Raw genomic sequence first — 25,519 nt, 5'->3', positions numbered from 1 at the left:
CTCCACAGCACTGCTGGGGGACAGGCCTCCCCCAGAACAGCAACCTGCAGGGCTGCAGGATGGAGCCCATGGCCAGTGCTCATAACAGGGGCTCTGAAAATGTACATGTTGGGAGGAAAGAAATAGCAAAAATGATAATATGGGTGCATCTGCCTGGTGGAGTTGTTTTGTCTGTGGGGCTGTTTGGGGATGATGATGGTGATGGGGCTCAGGCTCAGCAGCCCGGGCTGCCCTGTTGATGAAGGGCTGCACTCCCCAGCCTCTCCTCCCAGCAGCTAAAGAAGGATGAGAGGGACACAGTCTGCAGCTGCACCGGGGGAGGTGTTGGACATCAGGAAGAATTTATTCACAGCACAGGTGATCAGACCTTGGAACAGGCTGCTCAGGGAGGTGTGGGGTCACTGTCCCTGGGGGTGTTTAAGGCAAGGCTGGCTGTGGCACTCGTGCCATGGTCTGGTGACACAGCGGTGATGTCGGTCACAGGTTGGACTCGGGGATCTCTTCCAGCCTGGGGGCTGTGATTGTGAACCGAGGTGTGAAGGCTGCTGGTGAGCCTGGGGCCAGCCCTGCCTGGCCAGCAGCTCCACCGTGGCCGCCCGGGAAGCTGGCAGGCTGCCAGGGCGAGCGTGCGCCCCTGGATGCACTTCCTTGGGAAGCGGGATAAAAATAGGAGTGGCTTTGTTCTGGGGCCGTTCCCACGCCTGGCCGGCCCCAGGGATCCCCTCACCCACCCTGCCCCAGGACAGTGCCCAGCCCAGGTGGGACTGCTCCCCCTGCAGAAACCGGGGTGCCCGGGGTGCTGGACCTGCCCCGGGTGCTGCCTCCTCCCAGCCCCAGGTGCATTGTACTGCACGTGTGTTGTATTGCACACGGATTCTTACACATGTGGGTGTGCACATGGCTGCCCAGCCCCTCCCTGGAAGTTTCTAGGGTCACAGGTTGCCTCAGCTGGCTGGTGATCACCAGAGACAAGGCTGCAGAGTGCAGCCCTGACAAAATCTCTCCTGCTCCAGCCTTAGTGGTAAATCTACCCAGGAGGACCAGGCTCAGCTACCCCAGAGATTTACTGGGAGCAGGGACAAAGCACCCCCAAAAGGAGGGACTGTTTGCTCCTGGTGTCTGTTCCTGCTCAGTTTGAAGCCTTGCTGGCCCTGGTGCCACCTCCAGCCTGTCACAGCTCACCTCAAGGCCAGGTCCCAAAAGCAGCAGAGCCCTCAGGGCCCCTCCAGCTGCCTCCCCCAGTGTGGGCAGCCCAGCCCCTGCTCCATGGGGCACAGGGGTCACTCGGGGCAGAGGGGTGCACGGGTCAGTGCAGGCACTGCAGAGCTCTGTAATCCAGGCCCTGGGGAATCACACTCCTGTCTCATTCCAGGCTTTTCACCCAGGTCCCTCCCTGTCTCTGCTTGCTGGCTGTTGTTCACCTGTGCCCCCCAGGCCTGCAATTATCCAGATCCACGTGCTTGGCTCCTGTCTGGCCCCATAAATCAGCGCCACCCACACCACTCTGCTCCCTGCAGAAAATGTCCCAGCCTGCCTGCCCCACCACAGCTCTCCCATCCCAGGAGGTTGCAGGAGAGGTGGGACAGGGAGCAGGAGAAGCTGGAGAAGAGGGCCAGGACCCCCAGCCCATCTCTGTGGGATGGGGCCGTGCTTCTCCCAGGGAGCCACTGCTGCAGCACAAACACACACGGGGAGGAGAGATGATATCATGACCTGGCTTTGTGTGAGCTATTTAGGGCCTTTTAATTATTATTATTATTATTATTTTTCTTTCCCGTTCCTCCAGCTCTGAACAATGCCGGTCCCGGCGGGGCCGTGGTTCACACCATTGTGTGGGGCTGCCCTGCCTCAGGAAGGGGCAGATCTTTATCACCCCGGGCTGACTGAGTGAGCTCATGTCGGCTGAGGAAAGCAAGGAACACCTTGCTGGCAGCCTGGAGGTGCCCTCCATGCACCTACCCCCAACCCCTGCGTTTGGGGGAGGCCCTGGGTGCTGCTTTAGCTCCACCAGGCAGCAGGAGCCCACCCAAACCAGCCCTGCAGGGCCACCCACCAGCAGAAACCACCCCAGGTGTGCTGCAGCCCCCCAAACTCTGCTGGGGCTGCCCTCTGCCTGTCCCTGCTCCCACCTGGGCACAGTGACAGCGGTGGCATTAGTGCCTCTCCCAGTGTTTACCCAGGAACAGGTCTAACCTGCCCACAGCCGTTTGCTTCTCTCCCCAGCCCTAAAACTGTGTCTGTGGGGCGGAGAGAGGGGAAGTGGGGAGCTGCACCCAGAACAGCTGGCACTGCTGAGTGCGTCCCAGTGCCAAGGGAAGGTAGGCAGGAGCCCCGTCCCCCAGGACATACCCTGGGTGGCATAGCACAGCTCTGGCTCCCCAGGCACAGCATGTGACAGAGCTCCTCCTGCACACAGAGGCTTTTGGGGATGATGCTGGCTTTCCCCCATACAGATGAGCAGGCATCATCTTCCCCAGGCTCTGTGCTGGTGTGGGAAGAGCCTGGAGCCATCAGCCGCTCCCCATGGCACCACACATGGCCCCAATATTCACAGAGGGATCCAGGCAGCACCTGGGTGACAGCAGGGCCCGGGTGGCACGGTGCACTGTGCCCCAGCCCACCCAGGCACCACGGCCCCCACCTGCTGCATCACCTGCAAGAGCAAGGGGGGCCAACGTGTCCCACCTCACTGCCTGTCTGTGAAGTGACCCTGCAGCCCCTGAGGGTGACAGGGACCTGCCCATCCACTCCAGCCAGGGGGATCAGGCTGGCAGCACTGCAAGCCACCCCGCAGCAGGTGAAGAGGCCCCAGCAGCAGCACAGGGAGCTGGTCCCTGCCCACGGCTGCCCCACGTCTGTCCCCTGCCGTCCCTAAGTGGCCGGTGCGTGCCGGGGCACACGGTTCCTCTCGCTGTGGGCTTTGCCTGTCCGTCCCTTCTTGGCCACGTCCACGCCGGCCAGGACCAGCTTGGCCTGGGCCAGCTTGCTCTTGCGGTGCTGAGGGCGGCTGCTGCACCAGAGGCGGGCGCAGTACTCCTCCACGCGCCGTGGGTTTGGGGAGCTGACCAGGTGCATGATGTCCTTGAACCAGCTCTTGGGAGCCTGTGGCAGCAGCCGGGGCTCGGGGCACAGCAGGGGTGGGAGCTCGTCCCCTGGGCCCCGGGGGAAGGAGTGTGCCAGCTGCTGGCTGGGGATGACCCGCAGGGCGGTCTTGGCCACGGTCTGGGTGAAGCCATGCTCCAGCGTTTTGCAGTAGTAGGTGCCGGCGTCGTGCCGGTGCAGCCTGCGGAACAGCAGCCCCTGCTCCGTCTGCAGGATCCGCTCGTCCGTCTTCACCTGCGGGCCACCGGGGCGTTGGGAGGGTCCAGGTGTGCCCCCACGTCCCTCCCGTGTCCCCACATCGGGAGCAGGGCAGGGGAGCCTCACCTCGTCCCGCTGCTCGTCGGGCGGCCTCTGGACAAACCACTGCACGCTGGCCTGCGGGGAGCGAGGCACGCACTCCAGGAAGGTGCTGTTGTCCTCTGCCCCGTAAAGCACCTTCTCCTCAACGCTCTCAAAATCGTCCACTAGGGCAAACACAGGCACAGGCTCGCAGGGAGGGCAGAGCCAGGCTTCCACCTGCCCAGGTGTCAGCCCCCTTTGGCCACTGTGTGGCTTCATTCCCTTCTCTCCCCGTGGCCAGCCCCAGCCCCAGCAGCACCCACCTTCTCTCAGGGCATGCCCTGGTCTCTGAGACAGGCAGATGAGGGTGCCCACATGGAAGGGCCACAAGCCCCTCTGTGTGCGAGGGCTGCACATGTCAGGCCATCTTGGGGCACTGGGAGGAGCCCCCCAGCCCTGGGGTCCCCAGTCTCTCACCGGTCAGGTTCTGGTCCAGGCACTGGTGGGCAGGGTTGGGCTGGCGCGTGTCCTGGCGGCGCTGGCGGCGCTTGCCCGAGGGCTGGTAGTGGGTGCAGGCAGTGCCATCCCAGGCACAGTAGGGATCCCTGGCCAGGCAGCACTCGGCACAGGCAGTGCCATAGGACTCACACTGGTGCAGCCGCACCTGGGCCACGCCCAGGCTGGAGCCCACGTAGAGCGTTTGCTGGGGGAACAGCACCAAGGTGGTGAGGTTGGCAACCCCCATGGGCTTGGCGCCTGGGGGCCCAGCCAGGACACACCAGGGCACACATCACGTGGCTTTCGGAGGCTGGTGACCACAGCTGGACACCTGCCTGGTCCCCAGCCCCATGGCCAAGGTGTGTCTGTACTCACACGTTTGACAGAGATCTCCATCTGGGTGATGGGCACAGGCATCTGTAGGGGAGGGCAGTGGACATCAGGCTGGCATAATCCTCACCACAGACAGCCCAGCTCATTCAGAGCCACCAGGGCTTGGCAGAGCATCAGGAATGTTTTGGGGAGGGTGAAAATACCCCCAGCCGGCCTCTGCCCTCACAACCCTGAGACCTGCCAGTGATCAACAATGCAGTGACAGCCCTGACCCTCCATCCCACATGTCCCCAACCTGAGCCCACCCCATTGCCCCCTCCCTTGCGAGTGGGGCAGTAAATGTCACCTTAAAAACCTGCAGCTCCTCCAGGATGACTTCTTCAGTCACGGCTGAGCTCGTCTTCTGCATGACCACCACCTTCAGCACTGAGCCAGCATCTGGGGGCCAAGGAGGATGAAGGTGTGAGCACCCTGCATCTCAGAGCCCGGGGGGTGCCCACTGGGACCCCCAGCTCTGCGGCTCCTTCCTGCACTCTGCCCCTGCTGCTCACCTGTGCCGAGGAAGAGGACGTCGTGCTGCCCGTCCTCGGCCTCCACCCTGTCCACCACGAGCTGGCGCAGCCGCTGGGGCAGGTCGGTCTTCACCAGGAGGGGCCGGCGGTGCCGGGGGAGCACGGGCTGGAACATGAGGGGGTGGGCACGGGCAAAGTGCAGCACCTCGTCAGGGAAGTCCTTGGTGGTGCCGTACTGCCGCCGGGGCTGGTTGGTGGTCTTGCTGGGACACTGCAGGGACAGGAGGGGACCAGCTTAGCCCAGACACCCCAGCACCCATCACTCCTTCCCCCTCCCTCACCCCTCAGAGATGTCTTGGGTCCCCTCTCTGCCTTCTAGTTTGGCATCATCTCTTCCACCCCTGTGCCAGACCTTGGCAAAGCACCAGCTGACCTCTCCAGCAGATGAGAAGATGGGGATGGCTCCATCACCACCCCAGAAGAGCAGCTGGAGGAGGAGAGGGACCTGGAGCTCCAGGGAGTCACTCACCACGCCCGGCCGTGGGTAGGGCACCCTGCCCTCGTAGGCAGCCCACTGGTGATGGGGGCTCTCCCGGTGGGCAAAGGGCCCGTTGAACACCTCCCGGATGTCGGCCATGCGGTACACACAGACAGCAGAGCCCCGGAAAACGTGGCTGCAAGGGGACAGAGAGTGGGTTGAGCAGAGCCATGCTTGGCACTGCAGGCAGCAGGGACACTGACATGCCCAAAAGACACGGGGAGTAGCCAGCAACCCTTGGTGACAGTGACAGTGAAAGGGCAGGTCATGGGCAGCTGCAGCTGGATGTCCCCAGAGGCTGGAGCTGGATCACCCACCTGACAGTGCTGAAAAGGGCATAGATCTCCGGGCTCTTCCCATCCTTTGTCCTCAGCAAGAAGACATCCTCTGGAAATGAAAGCATGGGCTTTTTCCTGAAATCCAACTAAGTGACTAGCCCCAGTGAGATACAGCTCCATCTGTACAGAGCTGTATCTCACTTACCCAGCTCACACCTTACCCAGCTCATCAAAGTAGGTGTCAATGCCATCAGGGCCAGGGACCGAGCACACCAGCCGGGCCTTGTTGAAGGTGCTCCACTTGTTGACCAGCACCCTCTGGCCACCAGCATCATTCTGCAGGGACAGGGAGTATCAGGGCCACTGCTGTGACTGGTGCATCCCTGTTCCCCACGTCCCCACCAGCATCCTACCACGCAGACACGCCCCACACGGCTGACAATGGCGTGCTCCTTGCTATCTGCCTCCACCACCTTCTCCGTGAAGAAGAAATAGGCTTTGTCATTGTCCCGGTCATTGTTGTCTGGGATCAAGTGGGCTGCCACAAATTTGGGATCTGCAAGCAAGAGCTGGTCATGTCAAGTGGGGAGAGAGGGCACAGCCACCAGCTCCAGAGCCCCAGTCCATGCTGGGGCTGGATGCCAGCCAGCAGCACCCCCAGACCTTGCTGTCCTGGTGCCTGTCCCTGCCCTTAGCTGGCATGGGGGATGCTGCAGCATGGCCACAGATGCTCTGGCCACCACAGGGTTGGTGGTGCCTGGCTGGGGGAGAGGGAGGGGCAGAGGGCAGCTGTTACCATGCAGTAAGCGCTGGTCCACCTCCGTGCGCAGGGCGGAGCGGGTCCCCATGCTGCGGAACACGCCGGGATCACGCCCCAGGAAATCTGCCGTGAGGCCGGCGTACAGCTCCCCTCCTGCAAACACACCCAGCTGCTGCCACAGGAACCATCCCTGGGACACCCTGAGGCTCCCACATCCCGAGGAGGGCACCCACCGATGACGGTGCTGGCGAAAGCGCGGCTGGGCTCGTGCGGGCACCGGCCCCGGCCGCTCTCCACGCTGGCAGGGTCCAGGCTGAAGGTGTGCTGGGGAGAGGAGCAGGCAGGTGAGCCCTGGGCCATGCAGGGGCCACCTTTGGTCCCTGCCCAACCTGCACCTGACTCAGGGCACCCAAAGGACCATCTGGAAGCAGCATCCACGCTTTTTGAGGCAAGACTGATCCCACAAGGGTGTACAGCAGCTGAAGGGGACCCGCCAGCCCCATTGCTTGCTTGCCTGCCTGGTCAGAGTCATCATGGTACAGACAGGGCCAGGCTGTGGGGAGGGCTCTGAGGGGTGTCCTGCCATTCCACCCCAGCCAACTTGATTTGTGAGCAGTGAGCTGGAGAGGAGAAAATGCCACCCCCACCTCAGCCCCTGGCAGGACACCAACCCCTGGGGACACGTCTATAAAGGGGATCCCAGGCCAGACATGTGGGAAAGCTGGACAGGGAGTAGCAGAAGGACAAAGGGACAACAGGGAGCTGGTTCCTGACATTTCCCCCCCCACCAGTATTCAGGTTAGAGCAAACTGCACATCCAGCATCCCCATGCAGTCCCAAGGCCCCTCGGGAGAGAGGCAGGCAGTGGGGATCTGTATTCCAGGGCTGTCCTGCTGGGGATGCTGCCCTACCTCACCACGGTGCCCCACGTAGACGAAGGTGCACATGGGGTGGAAGGCGCCTGTCCCGCAGGCCAGCAGGTGTGTCCGGTTGTAGGGATGCAGCACACGGACATAGTTGGCACAGTCAGTCTGGGGGGACAGCAGGGACAGGAAGGGTCACTGGGTATTGGTGCTGTGCCCACCCCAGCTCCCTGCCTCAGCCTGGGGCCCTGCCACAGTGGGTGAGCCCCAGCCCTGGCTCCCTGAGCTCCACCCAGGCTCCCTGCCTCCCCTGGGGCCAGGGATCTGTGGTGGCAGCTTGTGCCCACTGACAGGGCTTGTATGGACTTCATCTGGGTGGGCCCCAGCCCACTGCAAAACAACAGGGCTTTTTACTGATCCTCCTGCTGCCCAGAGCCTCCCAGGGGAACCGCACAGGATCCAGCTGCCACCTGGGCATCTGATGCCCACAGGCACCTGTGCACTCACCCTGTGGCACAGTCCACGCTGGCCAGGGCAGCAATGTCACCTGCCCTGCAAGCTGCAAACCCGGCCCCGAACCCCTGGCACCCAGGACGTGACCAGATGCAGGGACATCCTTCCCCGTCACATTCCTGCTTAGGCCAGGGATGAAACAAAAGGAGGAAACAGTGGAGACAGACAGAGACCCACAGGCATCCTGGGCTGCCTCCAGAACAGCCCTGGTCGCTGCCATCTGGAATTGTCCCCTTCTCTGAGGGACGGCAGCAATGACATTCCCAGGGCTGGAGACCTGCCACCTCTGACTTTGTGCATTTTCTCCCGGCAGTTCCCATTGGAAAAGGGCTCCCATCCTTCTCCACCATTAGCTTGGCAGCTCCCCTGGCCAGCACCAGCCCTGCCTGCCCTGCATTGTCCCCTCCACAGCGGGATGTGAGCCCCTCCTCTGCTGGGAACACCGCTGCCCAGCCGCCCCGGGGGCTCCCAGCCTCCTGCTGTTTATTTTCCCTTTGCAAAGAGCCTCTAAAATAGCAAGGGAAAAAAAATATACGTTCAAGAAAAATAAAAAGTTGAGCCTGCCCTGGCTTGGATCTGTCGGTGAGAGCTGGTAAAATAAACACAGAGAGCAGAACAGGGACTCCTGGGAGCAATTTGTCTGGGCCAGGGGAGCCTTGGGGACTTTCTCCCCGCCACAGTCCTGTTCCATATCGGGCAGGGGGATGCAAAGAGGGGTAAGGTTTAAGGAACAAGGTCACCAAACCTGAGCCAGTTACAGATTTCCCACCATCAGGGACAGCCAGGATGGGGCAGGCAGTGTTGCTGGGGTCTGGAGCACAGCATGGGGGTTTGGGTCCCTCCAAGCTCCAGTTCCAGAGCCCAGCTATCCCTGCCTGCTTGTGCAGCCACATTGGGACACACTGGCCACCACTCTCTGGCCACAGGGCTGAGCAGAGCAACTAAGACAGGATTTCCAGAGCCTGGAGCAAGACTATTGCATGGCCAGGACTGGCCGCAGATTCCCTGCCTCAGTTTCCCTCTTGCACGAGGATTAACTGGCCCCTGAGCCCCAGGGCCACCCCTGGCAGGTGACATGGCACAGCCCCAACATGGGAGGAACCATCTGTCACAAGGGGACCCATCTGGCATCCCCCAACTCACAGCAGAGCACACATGGGGAGAGACTCACCCCTGGGTCCTTCCCCTTCTGGAAACACTCCTGCGTCTGCCCAGGGCGGGGTGGCCAATAGATCTGGAACACAAAGGGTCTGTTGGAGCAGGGAGGGGGGACAGCAGGCACCCAGCCATGCAAATCCACATCCCCAGGCTGCCAATGGCAAGCAGATAGAGAGAGGGACAGAGAGAGGAACCACAGCTCCCTGGAGCCCACCCAGCCCGGGACTCCCACCCTACAAGCCCCGAGCAGGACCCTTCCTCCTGGGCAGATGCATCCTGGCAGTCACAGCCCACAGCTGGGCTGGATTTGGGTGGTCATGCTGGGAATGGCTGGAGCTGGCCTGGAAGGGGGTGGGCTTGTGGGTGGCCTGGGGAAAGGGTGCCCAGGGGACAGCAGGAATGATGGAGTCCATGTCCCCCACAGCCTTTAGCAGCTCTTGGACTGAGGGCAGCTTGGGTACACAAGCCCTTGACCCCACTGCAGTGACCCAGCTCGTTGAGGGGCACTTCATTTCCTCCCCTCCTCTCTTCAGCTAGAAACAGCCCAGAGCCATGTTTGAAAAACAAAAAGTCAAAGTGGAGAGGGTGAAAGAGGAGGGGAGCCACCACCCAGCACCATCATTCTGGTCCATCATCTCTCCCACCAAGGAACTAGGAGAGATCTGGGGGCTTTGCCAGGTGAACCCTGGCACAACTTCTTGCAGTGATGGATCCCTTTAGCTCCTTGTCTCTGCAGAGTTTCAGGTGAATATGTGGCCTGTGAAGGGAATGCCCAGATAGGGATGGGCATCACTCCATCTCCCAGTGGCAGTTTTTTAGAAGAGGGGGGTCCAAAACAATGCTCACTGCCCAGGAATCACTGGTGAGCTGCACTACCAGTCTCCTAGGCTGATGATCATGACTAATTACCAGCTAATTTCCCTCCAGCCACCTCAGCCAGCCTGCCCTTGCCAGGCACTACAAGTTTACAGAATAATTTCGAGGCACTTGAGATGAGGCCATGCCCAGGGCAGGCCTTGCTGCAGAGTGACTTTGCCCGGCTCAGTTGGACACTGACAGGTCCACAGGGGGCCAGGGTGGGGACAGACACCCCAGATGCTCAGCAGCACCCAGCTCACCTCCTTGGCATCTGCAGTGGCCCCATCCAGGAGCAGGGAGTAGAGCACATCCTTGCCCCCGAGGAAGAGCCGGTCGCGGTACTCATCCAGGTAGAGGCAGCGGAAGCCCAGGGAGCCGCGGTGGCCAAAGAAGAGCACGGAGCGGTTGGAGCCTAAAAGCTCTGCCAGGAAGAGGTGAAAGCATCAGCAGGAGCCATCCCAGCCCCAAGGGTTCCTCGGAGCTGCTGAGTACCATGGAGCTGTGCTGGAGTCAGCAGAGCTGCTCACAGCCACTCCAGCCTGCAGCATCTGCCTCATGGGCATCCCAGCCTCAACCTGGCTGGAGTGCTGCTCTCCCTGCCAGCCAAGGACAAAGCTGCAGAGCCAACAATCAGCAGCAGGGTCCCAGGAGAGGTTGCCACCCCCAGCAAGGTTTGGCTGAACCACCCCAGACTCCCACGGTGGCCGTGCCACAGCAAGCTGGGCAGTGCCAGCAGCCCCAGGCTGGGATGGAGGCGAGACCGGACACGGGGTGGGTGCAAAGCAGGTCCTGTCCCTGCTGGGTGCCAGCCAAGGACACAATAGCAGGCACCCAGCCAGTGCCATGGGGAAACTGCCACGCCAAGCCCGCTGCTGCCAGTGCCACCAGAACTCATTGACAGGATGGCTTCCTCCATGGCACACACAAGGCACCTGGGGAGAGGCACCAGCATGGGGGTATCCCAGGGATGGACATCACATCCCAAACAACAGGGTCTGACAGTCAAAGCCCCCAGAGCAAGTCCAAGCCTGAATCTCGTGCAATGCCTCACAGTGATGACAACACGGGGGCAGTGGCTCAGCTGGTTTCCAGTAGGAAATTACTTTCAGGGTCATCGAGCCAGCACAGTGGTGCCCACAGAGCTGCCACAGCTGCCAGAGGGAGAGGGCCAGAGGGAATGGCTCAGCTTCACAGGGCTCTGAGAACCCACCCCAACCCCAGGCCAGGCCACTGTGCTTGCCAGACAGAGAAGGAGAGGACAAAGCACCATTGATGAGCACAGCTCTGTCCCCAAACACCCTCCAGCCCGGAAGACTGCCAGCCTCTGCAGCTGACCCCAGGGTAAAACCCAGCCCCAGCATCTCCCACACATGTCCCCAGAAGAGAGGAGGTGGTGCTGGGACAAATGGAGCCACCACAGGTCAGGACACTGGGCTACCAAGTCCTGCTCTTGCTGGGGGGACATTTGTCACTCCAGCAAGGAGGTGGCCAATGACATAATTCCCATTCTGGTGGAAATGCCTCTTCTAGGCCCTGCAAGGGAGACAAGGTCCATCCCTAGCAGGGGACTACAGACACCTTCAGCCCACCACACACCCTATCCCTGCTCAGGGGCAGTCCCAGTGCCCTGGCTGGTGGTGGCAGTGGCACGGGGGATACAGCCCCAGCGCTCCATCCTCATTGGAAACACCCCTGTGCCTGCAAGCAGAGCTGGCTCCAGGCAGTGGTGGTCCCTCCACCCAGTCTGGCACCCTCCTCCCTGTGTCCTCCCAGCACCAGGTCCTCCCATATCACCGGGGCCAGCCCAGGAAAACGCTGTCGTCTCCTTCTATTCTTGCCCAGCAAAAACATTTTCCCAGCTCAAAACAACACTGGCAAAGTCGGCAGGCTCCTTTTATTGTTTCAGGCAAGGCTTCCCCTTCTCCCCCAGACCTGGAGAATTCCTCCTGCGCCTCGGGTTACACTGGCTCAGGGCGCCTTCCCCTCCAATCCCCAGGGACCAGCCCTTTGCCATGCCCCATCCACCCCTGGGACACCTTCACCCCAGGGTGGGGGTCCCTCAGGACAGCAAAGAGCGCAGGGCAATGCTTCTGGTCCTCACAACAGCAAAATGCTCTTTCCCCTCTCACATGAGCCACTGCTGGAAGTTGAAACAAAAGGGAAAGAGTGGCTGGAAGTGTGAGGGAGAGCTGGGTACACAGCCACCACTGCACCCACAGCACAATGCCTGTCCCTGTCACCCCACAGAGTCACCTCACAGAGCCAGCAGCCACACAGAGCCCAGGTCGAGGAGCTCTGCACAAACAGCTTCAGCTCACCATGGTTTTAATTTCAGAGACTCTAATGTCTTTAATTGACATTTTCTATTTTTTTTTCTTCCCCCGGGGAGAAGGCGGTGGCAGAATTTGTTTCATGGGAAATTTCAGTTGCTGTTTCCAATTTGGAAAACGAATGGAATAATCAGCTTAAGGGGAAAAAAAAAAAATTAAAAAAAAAAAAAAAAAAAAGCAGCTTCCAAAGGTGGCACACTTCCCGCGGGAGGCTGAAGAGCTTCCACCCCGCCCCGGGCAGCTCCTCACACCTGGGAAATGGACTTTGTGCTAGAGAGGATCAGACACTGAGCCAGACATCGAGCCCCACGATTCACCCCTGCTGAGACCCCAGATGTCCTCACCCTGTGCCAAGGCCAGCCTGAGGACACCGGGTCGCATCCCGGGGCAGAGCCATGAGCCACGCCGGGCTCCCAGGATGAGGGGATGGGGGGCACTGTGTGCCTCAGTTTCCCGTTCCACACACAGAGAGGCAGCCCTGGGGTCATCTGCTGTGCCCCAGGACAGAGCAAGGGATGTAAAAAACCCAGGAACCCCCAGCCCAGGCAGCAGAGGAGCAACTTTCCCTGGCACTGCAGCTCCCGAGGCTCTGCAAGTGCTGGGCTGCCCAGGTCTTTCCCCCTTCTGGGAAGGAATGGGGAAGATATACATGATGTAATTTATTTTATGTTGCATTTTTTAGAGCAGGTTATTGCTTGGAGGCCGGGAGGAGATTGGGGCGCCCCAGGCTCTGTCAGGTTTGGCTGGAGCAGCCCGTGGATTAAGCTGGCAGAGCGGGGGATGCGGCGAGCCAGAGCAGGATCACAGGGAGAGTTTTAATTAAACCCGAGCGCTGCCCCCGCACCCCCGAGGGGCCCCGGCACCCCGGCACCCGCACCCCAGGGCGACGGGGCTCGGAGGGGGCACCGGGACCCCCAAACAGCCGGGGGCAGGGTGCTGAGCACCCAGCCCGCTGGGGACCACCCGCGCACCGCAGCGCCCACCCGGCACAGGAGCCAAAGCGTGCGGGGCCAGAACAGCGCCGTGCCTCAGTTTCCCCGCACGCCGCGTGGGAGACGAGCCCCCACGGGCAGCGGCGGGGCTGGCGCGGAGCCCGGCGGCACCGGCACATCCCCTGTCCCCGTCACCCGTTCCTCTCTCCCTCCTCCTCCTCCTCCTCGGGGGGCCTCTACGTCCCCGTGGGGAGCGGAGGGTGCAGAGCAGCCACCCACGAAACCCCAGCCAGCCCGAGCCCCCAGCACAATTTGCCCACAATCAGCACCAAAACCCCGCACTGGGAGCAGCTCCCGCAGCTGAGGCTCCCCAGGTCCCCAGCCTGTCCCCGAGGGGGCACCCTGAGCACGCCCCTCCCTGGCCAGCCCCTGCCCGTCCCGCAGCAGGTGCCCCCGGCCCGGCTCACCGCGGTAGGACAGGCGCAGCCGGGGCAGGCTGCGCCCCGCCGCCCAGAGCCAGCACAGCGACAGCGACACCGCCACCGCTGCCCGCATCCCGCCGCCGCGCCCTCCGCCCGCCGTGGCACCGAGCCTTTATGGGGCCGCCATCCGACCGCCCCCGGCCCGCCCCGGCCCGCCCCGGCCCGGCCCCGCCAAACCCCAGCCCTGGGCGGCGGGGATGCGCGGGGGGACGGCCCCATCTCCCGGGGGGACCCGGAGAGCTCCGCACACCTCAAAGTGTCCCTAAAGCAATGCTTTAGACCTTACTGCAGTCCCCTTCCCCTGAAGCGACCCTGCCAGCACCTCGGGCTCATCCCTGAGGATGGGGAGCAAGGCAGGGAAGCTCTGGTCCCCCAGCCTCGCACTGCTGGAGGAGTAGGAGAGGCCATACAGACCTGCCCCCCGGGAAGGATGCTCGGCGTGCTGTGATCTCCCAGCATGAGCAAGCACACAGCTGTCAGTCCCATCTCAGTGCCAGGCAAGCTGGGCACAGCAGGCCAGCTGGGGAGGGGACTGAGTAGGGTCGAGAGGGGCAAAGGGTGCCACAGGTAGCCTGGCACGCCCACAGGGCAGGGGAAAGCAAAGGTGCCAACACCCTGGGCAAGGATCCTGGCCAGCAAGGACCCCACGGTACCCACACCACTCTTATGCCATCCTCCCCCAGGGCTGCTGGGTCACAGGATGTGGTTGTATGACACCTCAGAGAATCCACGCTGGCTTCCCCTGGGAGCCTCATCACATAGCAAGTGTGTCCTGCACCCAAAAATGTTGGACTTTCCCCTGCACTGGATGGAGGGGAAGGAGAGGAGGAGCAGGTGGCTTCTCCCTCAGTGCTTCATCACCATCAGCCTCATCTCTTCTCCCAGCCCAGCACAGGGCACCCTCATTATCCCCAGCCCCCCAAGGGTTCCAGCAGCTTTTTTAATTAAAACAGAGGTCAGGAGCCCTGGCTCACCCCCACCTTTTGTAATGGAGCAGCTCTGGCAGCCTCCTGAGCAGTGTAAAACCACCCCAATTCGCTTGGCGGGCCCTTGGTTTCCCCAGGAAGCCGCACGGCTGGGACAGATCCCACACCCCAGGGCACTGAGAGCCACACAGGGCTGGGAACGAGCAGGGAGGAGGAGCAGCCAATGCAGCTCTGGCAGGTGAGCAGAGGTGCCTGCCCAGACCTGCACGCTGCCTGCCCTGACCAGAGGGTCTGTGGAAGCAGGAGAAGCTCGGGAGGGAGGGAAGGAGGGAGGGAGCAGGATGAGCCCCAGCGCCCGTCCCCCGAGGCTGATCGGGAGCAGAGGCCCTCAGCCTGCCCGGGCAGGATCCTGCCTGCACTGCTGTCATGCAGGCAATGAGCCCAGGGCAGGAGATGCACCCCAGCAAACTGCACTGCACCAGGAAATCTGCAGTGCCTCGACCCCGTGGGTAGCACCAGCATGGACAGACAGACACACTGCCCTGCTCCAGGCTGTGCTTACCAAGATTTATTGATAGGGAGAGTGGGCAGCACTGGCCCCAGCTCCCCCAGCAAGCGGGCAGGGAGGCAGGACAAGGCATGGGGAGGCAGAGTGGGGCACTGGCCAGCCCCTCACCACCCAGCCAGTGCAGCCAGAGATGGCACAGGGAGAGGGGGAGGCACTGACAACACCAGGAAAGGCTGGAGGCACCTGGGTACGAGGCTCTACTGTCATCTGACCAAGAGGGGCACAACCCTGTGGGTGTCCCCATCAGGCCAGCCCTGAACACAGCCAACATGGAACGATGCCATTACATCCCCAGCTCCGCAGCAGGTATGTGCTGTGCCCAGAGCCCCTGCCCCTGTTTTTAAAGCCTTGTGTCTCTCTGCTTGGCACTCCCTGCCCCTCGCCAGGCGCTCAGCCCTCGGCGGGCAGCGGGGGCACTGAGGCCAGGGCAGTCAGGAGGCGGGCGTAGATCTCGATGCCCCGCAGGAAGATTTGCTCGTTCAGGAACTCGTTGTGGTCATGGAGCAGCACCGGCGTGCGGTTCATGGGGGAAAAGCCAATAGCAGGGTGTCCTGCCTGGAGATGGGGACACACAAAGTGAGGTCACAGCTGGCACGGGCACCATATGCCCCCTTTCACCTGCACACAGCTCCTGCTCGGGGCTGTGGTCCCAGCCCGGGCGAGGCCCTGTGGCAGGCTGGCAGCACACTCACCGCTCGGATGTAGCGGCTGTCGGTGGCAGCTGGGAAGATCTCCAGCTTGAGCTGCAGCTTCCTGTCAAGACAGACCCTGTGTCAGCACAGACACACGGCCAGCCAAGTCCCCTGTCCTACTCATACCCCGTGGGCAAAAAGACTGTGCCAGGACATCCCTCAGCCCTGCAGGACACTCAATCCCATCCCTTTTGGGGGGCAACTGCGAGATGCTTTGGCAAATCCCCATCCCAGCCCCTGACATGACCTCAGAGACCCCTGGGGAGAACCTGGCTTCCAGCAGAGGATGTCCCTGCCCTTCCTAGGGACATTACTTACATGTCCCTACAGACCCCACTGAAGGCCTTCCACCACGGGTCTGACTCCTCAGTGGAGGTGATGTGTTGGTCCATGCATTTCTGACAAGAGGCAGAGGGCAGATGAAGGGATGAGGGGGTGGCATTTGACAGGGGAGGGACAGGGGAGGCCAGGTAGCTGAGATCCCTCACCTGGTGGAACTCACAGGTGACACCTTCCCCAGCATCACGGCACCACGTGGCCACCTGCTTCTCGAAGGCCTGGGGCAGAGACCAGAGGAGGGCTGTGAGCAGGGTACCCTCATCCCACTCCTCTCCTGGGTGGGGCTGGCACGGTGCCCACCTTCAGGTCCACGGTGGGTGGGATGCGGATGTCAAAGCTGGCAGCCATCTCGGAGGGCACCACGTTGAAGGAGACACCCCCCTCCAGCATGGTCATGTTGAGAGAGGTGACATCCCCCAGGGTCAAGTTGGAGTCAGACTTGAGCCTTGGGGGATGCAAGGGACACTCACTATCTGCCACCTGGGGAGATGTGCTTCCCTACCCTGCCATCACCCAAAATGGGGAAACTGAGGCACAGGGCAGCAGCACCAGATCACAGCTTGGCTTGGGATCCCAAGAGCCCCTTCATGGACTGAACTAAGCCACTGCCATCCTGCTGCCCATCTCCTACCTCTGCTTCTCGCTCTCCCTGAAGGCCAGGAAGGAGTTGATGACTTTGTGCTGGGGAGGGAAGGGCAGCGGGTGAGGACCAGCCCCATGGGCAGGGGCCTGGCAGCCCAGGGCAGGCATGGGGGTGCACAGGGGGTACCCCCTCTCTTACCATCTTCTCAGCCGCCGTGTTGCTGATGAAGCGGGACCCATGCCCGGGGCTACCCGTGCACTTCACCTTTATCCCTGCAGCAGCAGGCGTAGAGGCAAGGGTTGAGCAGAAAGCCTGGGATAGCATCAGTGCCCCAGCACCCAGCAGAGCCAAGGACAGGGCAGTGGACACACAGATACTCACACCATGGGCTCCTCTCTCCATAGAAGACACTGAAGGTGTCAGATGGGCTGGCCAGGCCTGTGGTGGGCACAGACAGAGGGTCAGTGGAACATGGAGGTACCAAAATGCTGTTCTGTCCTAGCAGCATTTTCCTCCAGACTGGCACCGTGTCCATTCCCCACTGCCCAGGGGAAGGATCCCCCAAGGGGGTCCCTGGAAGCATGTGGGGTGCTGGTGCCTGGGGAGTGATGCCAAGAGGAGACACATCCCAATGCCAGCCCTACCAATACTCACCCTCATCCATGGCAAAGCCCACGTTGAGTGCTTTAAACTCCTGGCGCTGCACAAACATCTCCATGCCCTTGTGTCCGCCCACCTCCTCATCTGTGGGGGAGAGCCTGGCATGGAAGAAGGAACTGGGGCATCCCCCAGCCCACCACCTCTAGTCCTCCTTCCATGGCAGCCTGGACGCCATCAGCACACCTGATGTCCTTGGACATGGAAACCTCTCCAGCCTTGAGCTAGGAGAGGGCAAAATCTGGGGAACCTGGCTGCCATGGGAGACTCCACAGCACCACCCAGCTGCCAGCCCCTCTGTACCTCCTGAGAGGGGACAGCCTGGGGACTCACCAGGCACAAAGGTGAGGTGGATGGTGCGGGCAAAAGACTTCCCTTCTGTCTTCAGCCTCCGGATGGCCTCCAGGTACCTTGCAAGGGAAGGTAGTGTACGGTCATTGTGGAGGAGAGGGGCTTGTGTGCTCTGAGCCACCTCAGGGCAGAGGTGGCACCTCTGGCCCCAGGGACCCTGGGGATAGTTGCATCCTGTCCTGCATCACTCAGGGGCACCACCAGCACCGTGCTCACCCAGCAGGTGCAGAGCCCTCCACTCACTGGATGGAGACGCACTTCATATCCTGGGCACCCCGGGCGTAGATGTTGCCTTGTGAATCTTTAACTGCCTCGAAGGGTGGGTAGGTCCAGTGCTCCTGCAGGGAAGAGCATCCACGATGGCAGAAGGGCACAGAAGGCTCCAGCTCCCATCCACCCTGCCCTCCTCTCCGTGCCCTTCCCACCCCTCGCTCTGCTCCAGCACCTCGAAGACAGGCACAACGTCAGTGTGGGAGTTGAGGAGGATGGAGCGCAGGCGGGGGTTCGTGCCCTGCCAGGTCAGGATCAGCACCACACGGCCCTGGCACACCTGTGGGACAGAGGCAGGATGTCACCAGGGTCCAGGATCAAGACAGGAAGGCTTGGACCAACAAGCTGGAGCCAAAAAGCATCAGCTTGGGCAAAGTTTCTGGATACCACCTGCCACCCCTTTCTCCGCTGGGAGAGGATAAGGCCTGCCTGAACCCCCACAGCCAGACAGAGCCTGGCTGCAGGTGCCAAACCTGGCTGAAAATTCAGAGGAGGGAAGACAAACCCAGCATCTTCCCCTGGTGCCTGGGAGTCTCCCAGGACAGCCAGTGCTCAGCAGGAAGGATGGCCCCAGCCAAGGTGACGCTGCCAGCTCTCCTGCTAATCATAGCACAGGCAGCTGCAGAGGTCAGCAGGGAGCAGCCGGAATACCGGCTTAAGGAAGGGCTCAGGTCAGCAGAAGATTACAGGCAGAGGGGTTCACTCCTGTCTAGCTCTGGGTGCAGGCAGAGGAACATCTTGGTCACTGAGGACCCAAGCACAGGTGGATAGATGGATGGATAGGTGGGTGGACAGACTGAAGGCTGCTTCTCGGCTTGCTCACCTCCACTTTTTGGCAGGCCAAGCCCAGCTCAGTGCCGACACGTTCCAGAAACTGGACAGCTGCATCTGGGGAAGAGTGGGGATGCCCACAGTTACACTGGGGTCTCCCATTGCAAACCCCCAGGCACCCCAAGGCTCTGTGGGGTTCCCAGAGCAAGGAAAGAGGTGACAAAAGTGGACAGGTGCTGCAGGTCCTGGACACAAGAAGTGGCCATGAACAGGGATGGGAGCAGCTCATCACCATCCCTTTGGGGTGAGGACTTGGGAAATATGAAAAGAATAAAAATTGAATGGGGGTGGGTTCAGGGGAAATGTTTCTCCAGTGGAGTTTAGGGAGCTCCTCACCAATAAAATGCACTTTAGCGGGAAGACATAAATGTTAACAGAAGGAGATTTACACAGGAGATCACCCGTCCCAGGGCAGCACGGAAAGGGGAGCAAGGGGCACAGGGCTAGAACAAGCAAACAGCAGCTCTGAGGGCACTTGAGATGTGCCTGCCCCAACCAAAGGCACCAGCAGAGATAAGGCACAAGGAATTCACTCCTTAACACCACAATCAAAACAGCCCCAGTACAGGACTTGGGCACCCAGGTCCAAAGATCAGAGCTGCAAAGCTGCATTACCCAGACCCCACATGGCTCCCCATCCTGTCCCCCCATCCTCACCATAGTCAGGTTTAGGGTGGACAGTGTCAATCCTCAGGTACTCCCGGAAAAGCGTAACCGAGGGGTTCTCTGAGGCCCCTGTGCTCTTCCCAGGCTTCCCAGGTGCCATGTCTGGGAGCAGGGCTGCAAAGCTCTGGGGAAAGAGCTGCAAGATGGTTAATCACCCACCAGCCCCTCCAAAGTCCGCCTGCACGCTTGGTCGTCACAGAAACCGAAGGGAGATGGGGCAAAGGTCTCCACCATGGGACTCCTGGGACACTGCCACCATGGGAGAAATCCCCCCCACTTGGGTACAGCGCAGGAGGGGGTGTGCCCATCATTCATTCTTCCCCCAAAACACATGTTCCTGCCCCAAACACAGTGCCAGGACAGGCTATGATGCCCAGGCAAGGGGTGAAATCCAGGGAAGGGCTAGCTGGGAGGAAAGGGGGGCAGCTAGGTGGGGGAGTATGTAGAAGGGTAAAGGGGAAGAATGGTATGTTGGGTAGGGAGATGTGGTAGTTGGGATTATCCAGGGGTTAGAGGTTTGTGGGAGTGCTAGGGCATGCAGGCAGGGAAGGCAGGATGCTGTGTAAGGGGGTGCAGGTGGGGAAAGGGGGCTACTGCCTGGCTAGGGGATACAGGAGAGCTGCAAGGAAAGGCTCTGGGGGTGCAGGGAAATGAGGATGGGGAAGGGGGATTGAGTGTTAACAGAGGATAGAGGTACTGGGGGACCACATGAGGGTGACAGGCTAATGTGGGAGCTGTTTGGGGAAAGCTGGGTGGCTGGGGGAGCAGCAGGATGTGGGGTGCTTAGGGGCACATGGGGATTCAGCAGGAGGGGTCAACGGGGGGTATGGGAGCAGGGGGTGCACAGAGGCCATGAGGGGTGCAGTGGGACTGTGGTTAGGGGGGCAGGGGTACGGTGGCTGGGGTGCCAAGGGGCACAGGTGGGGTACAGGGGTACCATGGCTGGGGGGCAGGCAGGGGACACAGCGGGGTGCAGAGGCACTGCAGCTGGGATGCAGGGACACCATGACTAGAGCTGTGGGCAGCGCAGGGGCACGGGCAGGGCAGCAGGGGTACTGTGGCCAGGGGGGTACGGGGTGAAGCAGAGGGCAGGCAGGACACCATGGTGAGGGCTGCAGCAGCTGCGTTCCTGGGGTGCAGGCGTAGAAGTTACTGGGGTGCATGGGCAGAAGGGCAGAGGGGTGCTAGATAGCGTGGTTAGGAGTGCATGGGGTGCAAGACACCATGGCATGGGGTGCAGAACAGCGCGGCAAGGGAGTGCAGGACAGGAGAGGAGGGGTGCAAAGGGGGGTGCAGGGTACCTCGGCCCGGGTTTAAGGGGGGCGAAGGCACCGGGGCACCCACCCGCGGGGTGCCCGGCCCCGCTGCTCGGCCCCCGCCGCCCCGGCCCTACCTCAGCGCTGCCGCCGCCGGCGCTGCCCGCCCGGCCCCGCTCCGCCCGCCGCGCTCCGCCCCGCTCCGCCCCGCTCCGGCAGCAGCGGGCAGGAGGCGGGCAGGGGCGGGCCGGGAGCGCAGGAGGGGCAGGGTGCACGCAAGGGGCACGGGGCACCCTCCTGGCCCCACACTCGCGGCAGAGATGGGGCTGGAGCTCGAGGAGCCCCGCGGCGCTTGGGGACACACGCAGAAACCAGAGCAGCATCAGTTTATTGGCCTCGTGACAGACGACACCCTGTCCTGCCAGCAAGGGACACCTCCAGTCCCACCCCAGTCATCCTGGGGATACCCCAGGAGGGAACAGCATCCCTCATGCCAGCTGTCTGTGCCTCCCAGCCCCCCGGACGCCCCTCTGTTGGCAGGGAGGAGGCAGTGCTCACTTCAGCTGGCGCAGGAAGCCCAGCAGGGCCCGGTGGAAGTCCTCTGGCTTGTCCAGGTAGCAGGCATGGCCAGCACCAGACAGCACGGCCACACGGTGCTTAGAGAGGTGCTGGAGGTTCTGCAGGGCCTGGGGAGCCAGGCTAGTGTCACGGTCACCATACAGGATCAGGGTGGGCGTCTTGGTAAGGGGAGAGAGAAAACAAGAGCAGCTGTCAGAGGGGTAAACGGCCACCACACCGCCCGGGCTGTGCCCACCCCCATCCATCACCACGGGGGGCTGCAAAGCTGAGGGGAGGGAGGTGCCAGTATCCCCATGAGGTGGGGGTCACAGATCCCCCTCACTCACCCCAAAATAGTGCCACCCTCCACATCACCCTGCAGCCAGCTGGCCCACAAGGCTCACCAATACCCAGGACAGCCCCCAAGAGCCCAAAAACCCACCTGGACTGCACGGTATTGCTCAGCAGTGAAGTCCTTGGTGCCCACGGGTGCGATGGGCACAAAGCCGGCCAGCCGGTCCCCGTGTGCCAGGAGGAAGGGCAGGGCAAAGCGGCCGCTCATGGAGGGGCTGATGAGAACAGGCCTCTGCATGCCCAGCTCCTGCAGGACACGGTCCAGGAATGCCATCCGGCCCTGTGCTGTCAGCGCCATCTCCACTGGGGGAGAATCCCCATAGCCTGGTACAGGGAAGATGGCATGGGGTGGTCAGGGGGCATTGTGCAGCCTGCAGTGGTCTCTCCTCACCAGGGTTCAATGGCTTGGCAAAAAATGGACCCTTGATCAAGCCCCAGGGTTCTACAGTCGCAGCAATCAATGTCCCAGGACACAGACAAATCCCAGGCACAGTGCCCCAGGGATCACCAGCAGCTACCCAGACCCCTCCTGGAAGAGATCCAGAGCCCAGCAGTGACTAAGGCAAGGGACTGCAGCTGCCCAAAGAGATCAGCTAAGCACAGTGCCATGCTCCTACCGGGCAGATCTATGGCAACCGCACGGTAGCCCTCTCCAGCGAGCAGTGCCAGTGTGCCCAAGGCCTCCCACGTCTTGGAGGTGAACGCCTGGCCGTGCAGGAACAGGACATCAGGCCTGCGGGGGGAAGACAGGCGGGAAGGGGTTCAGGAAGGCTGCCGTGCCTGCAGCATCCAGCGACCACGGGGGCTGGTGAAGACCGGCTCGAGGGCCTGCCACCCCCACCTGCCGGCGGGCTGACCCACCTCCCGGGGCCCACAGCTGCTGCGGGAGCCTCCCTGTAGAACACGGGGGGTTCTCCCGCAGCCATCCCCGTCCGCACGGTGCCGTTGGCCGCCCGCCAGGCCCGCTTCCCCTCGTCAGGCCGTGAGCGCCGGGCGGCCGGGAGCAGGAGGTACAGGAGGAGAGTGAGGAGGGCCCCGAGGAGCAGCAGCCCCAGCCGGCTGCGGGCAAGCAGCATCTCCGCTCCCGTTGGAGGAGAGCGGCTGCGCGGGGCTGCGGGATCCCAGTCCCGCTGCTGCGGGGAAACGGTCCCGGTCCCCGCTGCTCTGCTCAGCTCCGGTCCAGCCCGAGCCCCCGCCCCGCTCTGCCGGCCCCGCTCGGCCCCGGCCCTGCCGCCCCCGGCCCGCCGCGCACGGCGCCGTCGCGCCCTCGGGCCCCGCCTGGCGGCAGCCCGCAACACTACTGCCCCGAAGGACACAACGGCCGGGGCCCGTAGCGGAGCCTGGCAGAGCTCGGCAGAATTCGGCTATGTTCGCCAAGAGCTCGGCGGCTCTCGGCACAGCTCGGGCAGGGCTCGGGTTGGGCTCAGTACTGCAGGGTAGAGCTCGGGCTCTGGTCTACAGCGCTCGGCTTGGCTCGGTAGAGTTCGGGTAGGGCTCGGTTTTGCTCGGCAATTCTCGGCTTTGCTCGGGAAAGCTCGGCTTCGCTTGGCGGGGCACGGCCCAGCCCGGCGCGGCCCCAGCGGTTCCCGGGGCCGCCCCGGACCTTGCGCTTCATGACGCGGTGCCGCCGTTCTCTCGCCCGCCCCGCCGCTCTTTGGCCCCGGGGCGCGGCACCCCCAGTCCCGTGGTGCGGCGGGGAGGAGGCGAGCGGCGGCCTGCCCCGTGTGCGGAGCAGCAGGTAAGGGCTGCAGGTCCAGCGATGGACGGAGAAACTGAGGCAGGGGCGGGCCCGTGAGGCCACCTGGCACATCAGTGACCCCGGTGGTGCCACCACAGTAAGGATGATGCCGGTGTGACCCTTCACAGCCCTCTTGCCTTCCTGCCACCACCGGGCCTCGACAGGGCAGAAGGGCCGTCAGCCATCCCGTTCCCACCTGTCACCCCAGTTAACAGCGCCCCGGCCTCCAGGCATGGCCACCCCGCGGGTCACCGAGAGCACCGTCACGGTGCAAGGACAGAGCCTCTTCTACCGCCGAGCTGAGCCAGCCCAGGCAGTGCCCAGGCTGACCGTGCTGCTGCTGCATGGCATCCGCTTCTCCTCCGAAACCTGGCTGCAGGTGGGGACACTCGCCACGCTGGCTGAGAATGGCTACCGAGCCGTGGCCATCGACCTGCCGGGTAAGGTGTGGTGAACACAGCCCTAGAGTCAGGTGGGGTAGCCACCGGTTTGTGGTGGCAGGATGGCAACCCCGGTGTCCTGCTCTGCTGTGCTGGCTTCTCCCTGTCATTCAGGCAGTGTGGAGCCTGACAGGGCCACTTGTGTCTTGCACGATTCAGGGCTGGGGCGCTCGAAGGATGCTGTAGCCCCAGCACCCGTGGGCCAGCCAGCACCGGCAGCATTCCTGAAGGCAGTTTCAGAGGCTCTGGACCTGGGTCCAGCTGTGGTGATCAGCCCATCGCTCAGTGGCATGTACTCGCTGCCCTGCCTCTTAGAGCACAGCCAGCTGTTCAAGGCCTATGTACCTGTGGCACCCATCTGCACTGAGAAATTCACGGCGCAGCAGTATGCCCAGATCAAAGTACGGCCTGGAAGGGCACTGGGGAGGGCAGGGAACTGGGAGGAGATGGTGCAGAGGGGATCCTGGCACCGGGGTTGAGCAGGGGAAAGGCCAAACAGGCCAGGAACCCTGTTGCTACTGAAAGAGGAGAACCTGATGATGAAGGAATGTAAAGGTGGGGTAGTGGGAGGTAAAGAAGGGACAACTGGAGACCCAGGAGTCTGAGCTTCAGTTTCCCTTTGTCATACTGGGTGGGGGAGAAGGGCAAGTGACTCCCCTCCAGGGTGTCCCTGGCAAGGAGGAGCAAGTGCCTGCCTGGGTGATACTTGCAGGCTCAGGGTGCTTTCCCCCTCTACAGACCCCCACACTGATCGTGTACGGGGACCAGGATGCAGAGCTGGGGCAGACCAGTCTGAACAACCTGCAGCACCTCCCTGAGCACCAGGTGCTGATGCTGGAGGGTGCAGGACACGCCTGCTACCTGGACAAGCCAAATGAGTGGCACCATGGACTCCTGGCCTTCCTGCAGCAGCTGAAGTGAGCAAGATGGGACCACAGAGCAGGAGGATGTGACCAGCCCACACACCCCTCTGCCTGCACATGCACCCTTGTGCCAACCCGGGCACTCACACTGCACTGGCCCACACCAGCACCCACCTCTCTTGAGACCAAATAAAACCCCAAGTTCTGCCACTGCTTTGCTGCCACCTTCATCCTGCTTCTTTTCCACCTTTCCCACCTCGTTCTCCCATCCCTACCTCCATGGCTGCTCTTGCACACAGGTTTGGGGGGTGACAGCAGGGAAGATGCAGCCACTGAGGGATGGTACACTTAGGGATTGTGGATGGGTGAGTGCCAGCCTTGCTGGAACCCACCCATCACTCCTGATGGGACCCCCATGAATCTCAGAGGGTTCCCAGGGAGCCCTGGGGCTGTGTTCAGGGACAGGTAAGTCCCCCAAGGCAGTGACATCCGTGTCCCCAGCCGGCCAGCCTCCTCTTCATCCTCCTCTTCCTCCTCCTACCCCTCCTGGCACGCACCCAAGTCCAGGGTAATCCACAGGGGCTTAAAAGGGAGCTACCAGCCCTGGGAGGCTCCTGCCCATGTCCAGCACCCAGGGGAGGTGGGGGGTGATTTACCAAAGAGTGGCTGCCATGGACAGAGGAGGGGGCGGGCAGGGAGGCCTGACAGACAGGGGACAAGACCCCTGCCTGCCACCTGCCTGCTCTGCCTTTGGTGCTGCTGCACCGGGCACTCGGGGGCACAGATGGAGCCGGCAGCAGGGTGCCCCCCCAGTGCCCCCCCTGCCCCAGGCTTGCCTGGGCTTTAGCTGCTTACGCCAGGGCCCAGGAGGATTTAGTGGGGGAGGTAAGGGGGGGGGCACTTTTCTGTGGGTGCAGGATGCCCGTGTGGGGGACACAAGGCAGTGCCAAGGGTGCAGGAGCTGGTCTCTGCCCTGGCAGTCTGGCAGCAC

The 25,519-nt window shown here is 62.3% G+C and overlaps 4 protein-coding genes across 5 annotated transcripts; 1 reads left to right on the top strand and 3 right to left on the bottom strand.

Annotated features, from left to right (window-relative positions):
* Window positions 1–930: 930 nt before the first annotated feature.
* On the bottom strand, window positions 931–13,512 carry SEMA3G (semaphorin 3G). The gene is made up of 16 exons (XM_071439833.1): window positions 13,422–13,512; window positions 9,953–10,113; window positions 8,848–8,910; window positions 7,212–7,331; window positions 6,534–6,624; window positions 6,337–6,453; window positions 5,954–6,096; window positions 5,762–5,876; window positions 5,580–5,649; window positions 5,254–5,398; window positions 4,764–4,995; window positions 4,559–4,650; window positions 4,255–4,296; window positions 3,859–4,084; window positions 3,427–3,566; window positions 931–3,336 (listed from the first exon to the last, which is right to left on the bottom strand). The coding sequence occupies exons 1-16, from the start codon at window positions 13,507–13,509 to the stop codon at window positions 2,872–2,874; spliced, it is 2,310 nt and encodes a 769-aa protein (XP_071295934.1). The 5' UTR covers window positions 13,510–13,512; the 3' UTR covers window positions 931–2,871.
* A 1,403-nt stretch (window positions 13,513–14,915) lies between these two features.
* Window positions 14,916–20,771, bottom strand: ACY1 (aminoacylase 1). Its single transcript, XM_071439828.1, has 15 exons — window positions 20,713–20,771; window positions 19,311–19,443; window positions 18,646–18,710; window positions 17,998–18,102; window positions 17,796–17,890; window positions 17,535–17,611; window positions 17,199–17,288; window positions 16,926–16,982; window positions 16,743–16,816; window positions 16,593–16,642; window positions 16,262–16,406; window positions 16,111–16,179; window positions 15,941–16,020; window positions 15,623–15,683; window positions 14,916–15,485 (listed from the first exon to the last, which is right to left on the bottom strand). The coding sequence occupies exons 2-15, from the start codon at window positions 19,417–19,419 to the stop codon at window positions 15,321–15,323; spliced, it is 1,242 nt and encodes a 413-aa protein (XP_071295929.1). The 5' UTR covers window positions 19,420–19,443; window positions 20,713–20,771; the 3' UTR covers window positions 14,916–15,320.
* A 175-nt stretch (window positions 20,772–20,946) lies between these two features.
* Window positions 20,947–22,771, bottom strand: ABHD14A (abhydrolase domain containing 14A). Its single transcript, XM_071439829.1, has 4 exons — window positions 22,349–22,771; window positions 22,105–22,220; window positions 21,576–21,811; window positions 20,947–21,312 (listed from the first exon to the last, which is right to left on the bottom strand). Exons 1-4 carry the CDS (start codon window positions 22,561–22,563, stop codon window positions 21,130–21,132), a joined length of 750 nt encoding a protein of 249 aa, XP_071295930.1. The 5' UTR covers window positions 22,564–22,771; the 3' UTR covers window positions 20,947–21,129.
* Window positions 22,772–22,989: 218 nt separating this feature from the next.
* ABHD14B (abhydrolase domain containing 14B) lies at window positions 22,990–24,741 on the top strand. Of its 2 annotated transcripts, none has more exons than XM_071439832.1 (4): window positions 22,990–23,225; window positions 23,434–23,665; window positions 23,825–24,066; window positions 24,404–24,741. In XM_071439832.1, the coding sequence occupies exons 2-4, from the start codon at window positions 23,458–23,460 to the stop codon at window positions 24,584–24,586; spliced, it is 633 nt and encodes a 210-aa protein (XP_071295933.1). In that variant the 5' UTR covers window positions 22,990–23,225; window positions 23,434–23,457; the 3' UTR covers window positions 24,587–24,741. The 2 variants fall into 2 exon arrangements, with proteins under 2 accessions (XP_071295933.1, XP_071295932.1); XM_071439831.1 differs by having other exon boundaries at window positions 22,995–23,225; window positions 23,354–23,665.
* The last annotated feature ends 778 nt before the right edge of the window (window positions 24,742–25,519 follow it).

Source organism: Agelaius tricolor, unplaced genomic scaffold, assembly GCF_023055355.1.
Source record: "Agelaius tricolor isolate 1412-34295 unplaced genomic scaffold, bAgeTri1.0.p SCAF_14, whole genome shotgun sequence".
NCBI classification, from domain to species: Eukaryota; Metazoa; Chordata; class Aves; order Passeriformes; family Icteridae; genus Agelaius; species Agelaius tricolor.
Note: the sequence above shows the minus strand (reverse complement) of the source record. Positions and strands in the feature narration are given on the sequence as shown.

Coding starts and splice junctions, on each gene's coding strand:
- SEMA3G (XM_071439833.1), bottom strand. CDS start 13,509: ATGCGGGCAGCGGTGGCGGTGTCGCTGTCGCTGTGCTGGCTCTGGGCG. Junction 5,650..5,761: donor CACCTACTTTGATGAGCTGG/GTAAGGTGTGAG, acceptor TTTCATTTCCAG/AGGATGTCTTCTTGCTGAGG. Junction 3,567..3,858: donor CCTGGACCAGAACCTGACCG/GTGAGAGACTGG, acceptor TGTTTGCCCTAG/TGGACGATTTTGAGAGCGTT.
- ACY1 (XM_071439828.1), bottom strand. CDS start 19,419: ATGGCACCTGGGAAGCCTGGGAAGAGCACAGGGGCCTCAGAGAACCCC. Junction 16,643..16,742: donor ACACGGCGGCTGAGAAGATG/GTAAGAGAGGGG, acceptor TTCCCTCCCCAG/CACAAAGTCATCAACTCCTT. Junction 15,684..15,940: donor AGTGGGGTCTGTAGGGACAT/GTAAGTAATGTC, acceptor CTGTCTTGACAG/GAAGCTGCAGCTCAAGCTGG.
- ABHD14A (XM_071439829.1), bottom strand. CDS start 22,563: ATGCTGCTTGCCCGCAGCCGGCTGGGGCTGCTGCTCCTCGGGGCCCTC. Junction 22,221..22,348: donor GCAGCTGTGGGCCCCGGGAG/GTGGGTCAGCCC, acceptor TTCCCCCCGCAG/GCCTGATGTCCTGTTCCTGC. Junction 21,812..22,104: donor GGTTGCCATAGATCTGCCCG/GTAGGAGCATGG, acceptor TCCCTGTACCAG/GCTATGGGGATTCTCCCCCA.
- ABHD14B (XM_071439832.1), top strand. CDS start 23,458: ATGGCCACCCCGCGGGTCACCGAGAGCACCGTCACGGTGCAAGGACAG. Junction 23,666..23,824: donor CGTGGCCATCGACCTGCCGG/GTAAGGTGTGGT, acceptor TGCACGATTCAG/GGCTGGGGCGCTCGAAGGAT. Junction 24,067..24,403: donor AGCAGTATGCCCAGATCAAA/GTACGGCCTGGA, acceptor CCCCCTCTACAG/ACCCCCACACTGATCGTGTA.